Genomic DNA, 5,341 nt, shown 5'->3' with positions numbered 1-5,341 from the left:
TCTAACCTGGATGCAGAGCTTTTGTGCACTCGTCTTCACGGAGACAAACCATGCTGGGATTTAAAGAAGAAAAGAAAGGTTAAGTTAGATTCTACATGGTGACAATCAACTTCCTGTACTCACATGAGTTTGTGTTACTCCGCTCTGTACGCCAACACTAACTGAAAAAAGTCTGCAATAAAAGCATTCATGGAAAAAAAAAAAAAGGAACACCGCTTTGGTTTGATTTCCTGGTGACAAGAGCAAAGAAGGCGTAGACCATGCAAGGCAACACATTTTTTTATTGTTGAAAAGGCCTAACTGGCGTTAAGGTACAGCATCATTAAATGGGGGTTAGTCGTCACAGAGTAACATACCATTCATTCCTCGCATCTGATACATTCTGCTTTTTGTTTAGTTTTTTTCCAACGACGTATCATACATGTTAATGTGCCGCTAACATACAGAGGCTGTGTATACTGAAGCAGCCCGACACCTGTGTGGGCACTTTCCATACAGTGGATATAGGAGGCAAGCCCAGCAAAAAAAAAAAAAAAAAAAAAAGAACAATTGTAAAAAAAAAAAAAAAAAAAAAAAAAAAAAGGCTTTGAGTCAAAATGGCCAGAATGATTAATCAGTCTTCTTTGTCAGACGTAAATATTAGGCAAAGAAGGATTTATCTATGTGTTGGCCCTGTGATGAGGTGGCGACTTGTCCAGAGTGTACTCCGCCTTCTGCCTCAATACAGCTGAGATAGGCTCCAGCACCCTCCGCGACCACAAAAGGGACAAGCGGTAGAAAATGGATGGATGGATGGATTTATTTTAATAGGGTTCGGGCCTCTGGAGCAACTACATTTAAAATAACAGATGTTTTTATTATGCAAAAACAGAAAATGTGATTAGTTTTTTTAAGGCTTATAAAATAGTAATGTGTATAATAAATAAAGAAAAAAATCGAAAAAATATTTTGAAGAGATTTTTTAAAGTCAAAATGGCGAAAATGAATACAATTTGTTTTCCTCTATCAGTTTATGTACAGTATAAATATATATTCTGGCATAACTTGACTTATTTTAGTAGGTTTAGTCATTTGTAATAAGAGAAAAAAAACATAATTGTAACATGAGGAGCAACCCAAATTCAAATAAGCAGGTTTTTTATGATGTGAAAGGAAAACATGAGAAGTCATTCCATTCATGCATTTTCTACCGCTTGTCCTTTTAATTGTAAAACTTCGATTAAAAGTGACTTACTGTATATGTATAATTACATAAAAAAATAAATGAAGTATGTTAAGGGCATCTTTTATTAAAAAAAAGGGGGGGGGGTTTGTGAGTCAAAATGGCCCACATTTCCATTTGACTTTTTAATAATTTTCAGGCAAACTTTAAATTCACGGCAATACATTCAAGTTCAGAGTTTGATTTTCCTATATTCACAACACAGTTACTGTTCAAACTGTGTTATGTTAGTGGCCAAAAATAATATAACTGGTAAATAAAACCTCTGCTTTATTTTTAATGTATACTTAGGCCTACTATGCTACAGTATTTTTATGGTGGTACTCGGTGGAAAAAAGTTTGAGAATCACTGCAATTCATGATTTACATTAATATGTTTGGGCTACTAAATTTGAAATGATTTATGTATATTTCATTTATTAACAACCCTGTAGAAATAGTTTTTAAAGAGCAAAAAATTGAGACATTTTTTTAATGTAAATGTTGGGAGTCAAAATGCGAACGTATCTTCAGTGTACTTTATATTTCAATATTAAGGTAACATGATTTACATGAGTAAGTTTGGATCCTGGAGAAAAACAATATTCTAATTTGAGTAAAAAAGGTTATTCAAACACAGTCCAAAAACCAATTAAAGTACAATATTTGCCTGCAGCTCCTAATTAAGTCGCCCTCATACTATAATATAGTATATTTAGTTTATTCTGAAACAAACCCAAAAAAATGCTGACTTTCTATATCCACTGCATGTGTGACTCGCAGGCGCCCCCTAGCAGCAAGCGGTAGTGTTGTCGTCTTCCACAGATTACTTTTTTAAACGTTTTTTTTATACATCCCTGCACATAATGTTATAGTTCAATAAATATAATAAATAAAAAGTACAAACATTTGAATATGACGGATGTAACTGTCAGTTATACATTTTTTTGCGGGCCGTGGTTTAACGCTTCAGCTAAGTTAGACAAAAAAAAACAACAAAAATGATTACCGTCTTTGCAATACAATCGGACGCCTTTTCACGAACCTTCGCCACCAAAATGTCCACCTGGAGATTGTTCTCGACGCAGTGACGGGGGTCCATCTTTTAGGCCCAACGTTAAATCGGGGAACTTTAGTAATTGACTTTGCCGGGAACCTGCATGTTGACGCCGCTGTAGTCCACCATGTACATTGGCCACTGCTGCAACCAACAAGGGCAGCTATTATCGACACAAACAAACAGAACTGACTTAAATTTTTAAAAAGTGGGCACGCACCATTACTGGAATCTGATTGGTCGACGGTGCCAGCTCGGAGGAGGCGGGCCCTCGATGGCTCTCCTGGACTCGTTTGCGCTTTCGTCGACTAGTGGAGGCGTCGCCTGCTGCAGCTACCAACACAAAATCACCTTTGACTTTATTTATGTCGGGGGGGAAAATTGTCAGCATTGGTGTGGTGTGAGCTGCTCTTTGTTTGATCCCTCACCTAGGACCTGTTTGTCTTGGGAGACCCTACCAGGGGGCATAGAAGCCCCCGGACAACACTTCTATGGATATACAACAACAGAGACTCAGTTTTCCTTCGCCCGGACGGAGGTCACCGGGGCACCCCATCTGGAGCCAGGCCCGGAGTTGGGGCACGATGGCGAGCGCCTGGTGGCAACGTGGGTCACCCCTCCAATGGGCTCACCACCCATAGCAGGGGCCATAGACGTTTGGTGCGTTGTGAGCTGGGGGGAAGCCGAAGGTAGGGCACTTGGCGGTCCAATCCTCGGCTACAGAAGCTAGCTCTTGGGACGTGGAACATCACCTCACTGGGGGGGAAGGAGCCTGAGCTAGTGCGCAAGGTAGAGAAGTTCCGACTGGATGTAGTCGGACTCACTTCGATGCACAGCAAGGGCTCTGGAACAACTTCTCTCGAGAAGGACTGGACTTTATTCCACTCTGGCGTTGCACGCAGTGAGAGGCGACGGGCTGGGGTGGCAATTCTTGTTTCCTCCGGCACAAAGCCTGCACGTTGGAGTTCAACCCGGTGGATGAGAGGGTAGCTTCCCTCCGCCTTCGAGTGGGGGTACGGGTCCTGACTGTTGTTTGTGCTTACGCACCAAACAGCAGTCCAGAGTACCCACCCTTTTTGGGTACACTCAAGGGAGTACCGGAAAGTGCTCCACCGGGTGATTCCCTTGTCCTACTGGGGGACTTCAACGCTCATCTTGGCAACGACAGTGAAACCTGGAGAGGCGTGATTGGGAAGAATGGCCGCCCGGATCTGAACTCGAGTGGTGTTTTGTTATTAGACTTTTGTGCTCGTCATAGACTGTCCATAACAAACACCATGTTCAAACATAAAGGTGTCCTGGTGCACTTGGCACCAGGACACCCCAGGCCGCAGTTCCATGATCGACTTTGTAGTTGTGTCATCGGCTTTACGGCCTCATGTTTTGGACACTCTGGTGAAGAGAGGGGCGGAGCTTTCTACAGATCACCACCTGGTGGTGAGTTGGCTGCGATGGTGGGGGAGGATGCCGGACAGACCTGGCAGGCCCAAACGCATTGTGAGGGTCTGCTGGGAACGTCTGGCAGAGTCTCCTGTCAGAGAGAGTTTCAATTCTCACCTCCAAAAGAACTTTGAAAGTGTTATGAGGGAGGTGCTGGACATTGAGTCCGAGTGGACCATGTTCCACACCTCTTGTCGAGGTGGCTGATTGGAGCTGTGGCTGCAAGGTCGTTGGTGCCTGTCGGGGCGGTAATCCTAGAACCCGTTGGTGGACGCCAGCGGTGAGGGATGCCGTCAAGCTGAAGAATGAGTCTTATCGGGTTCTTTTGGCTCGTAGGACTCTGGAGGCAGTGGACGGGTACCGACAGGCCAAGCGGTGTGCAGCTTCAGCAGTCGCAGAGGCAAAAACTCGGACATGGGAGGAGTTCGGGCAAGCCATGGAAAACGACTTCCGGACGGCTTCGAAGCGATTCTGGACCACCATACGCCGCCTCAGGAAGGGGAAGCAGTGCACTATCAACACCGTGTATGGTGCGGATGGTGTTCTGCTGACCTCAACTGCGGATGTTGTGGCTAGGTGGAAGGAATACTTCGAAGACCTCCTCAATCCCACCAACATGTCTTCCTATGAAGAAGCAGTGCCGGGGGATATCTGGTGGGCTCTCCTATTTCTGGGACTGAGGTTGCCGAGGTAGTTAAAAAGCTCCTCGGTGGCAGCGCCCCAGGGGTGGATGAGACCCACCCGGAGTTCCTTAAGGCTCGGGATGCTGTGGGGCTGTCTTAGTTGACAAGAGTGTACAGCATCGCATGGACATCGGGGGCGGTACCTCTGGATTGGCAGACCGGGGTGGTGGTCCCTCTCTTTAAGAAGGGGGACCGGAGGGTGTGTTCCAACTATCGTGGGATCACACTCCTCAGCCTTCCCGGTAAGGTTTATTCAGGTGTACTGGAGAGGAGGCTACGCTGGGTAGTCGAACCTCGGATTCAGGAGGAACAGTGTGGTTTTCGTCCTGGTCGTGGAACTGTGGACCAGTTCTATACTCTCGGCAGGGTCCTTGAGGGTGCATGGGAGTTTGCCCAACCAGTCTACATGTGCTTTGTGGACTTGGAGAAGGCATTCGACCCTGTTCCTCGGGAACTCCTGTGGGGAATGCTCAGAGAGTATGGGGTACCGAACTGTGATTGTGGTGGTCCGCTCCCTGTACGATCAGTGTCAGAGCTTGGTCCGCATTGCCGGCAGTAAGTCGGACACATTTCCATTGAGGGTTGGACGCCGCCAAAGCTGTCCTTTGTCACCGATTCTGTTCATAACTTTTATGGACAGAATTTCTAGGCGCAGTCAAGGTGTTGGGGTTCCGGTTTGGTGGCCACGGGATTAGGTCTCTGCTTTTTGCAGATGATGTGGTCCTGATGGCTTCATCTGGCCGGGATCTTCAGCTCTCACTGGATCGGTTCGCAGCCGAGTGTGAAGCGCCCGGAATGAGAATCAGCACCTCAAAGTCCGAGTCCATGGTTCTCGCTCGGAAAAGGGCGGAATGCCATCTCCGGGTTGGGGAGGAGACCCCGCCCCAAGTGGAGGAGTTTAAGTACCTAGGAGTCTTGTTCACGAGAGAGGGAAGAGTGGATTGTGAGATCGACAGGCGG

The 5,341-nt window shown here is 46.2% G+C and overlaps 1 protein-coding gene across 3 annotated transcripts in view; it reads right to left on the bottom strand.

The window, feature by feature from the left end:
- Positions 1–263: 263 nt before the first annotated feature.
- The window catches only part of gtf2ird1 (GTF2I repeat domain containing 1), a 68,434-nt gene continuing 63,356 nt past the window's right edge, over positions 264–5,341 (bottom strand). For 2 of the 3 annotated variants that reach the window (XM_061898869.1, XM_061898871.1), the window contains 2 exons: positions 2,479–2,591; positions 264–2,402 (listed from right to left, as the gene is read on the bottom strand). In XM_061898869.1, coding sequence (XP_061754853.1) covers positions 2,334–2,402; positions 2,479–2,591 — 182 coding nt within the window. In that variant the 3' untranslated portion in view covers positions 264–2,333. The remainder of the gene's footprint in view (positions 2,403–2,478; positions 2,592–5,341) is intronic. The other variant, XM_061898870.1, reaches the window with a different exon arrangement.

The sequence above is a fragment of the Nerophis ophidion genome, linkage group LG04, assembly GCF_033978795.1.
Source record: "Nerophis ophidion isolate RoL-2023_Sa linkage group LG04, RoL_Noph_v1.0, whole genome shotgun sequence".
Taxonomy (NCBI): domain Eukaryota; kingdom Metazoa; phylum Chordata; class Actinopteri; order Syngnathiformes; family Syngnathidae; genus Nerophis; species Nerophis ophidion.
The sequence above is the reverse complement of the archived record's forward strand: the minus strand, read 5'-3'. Positions and strand labels throughout refer to the sequence as shown.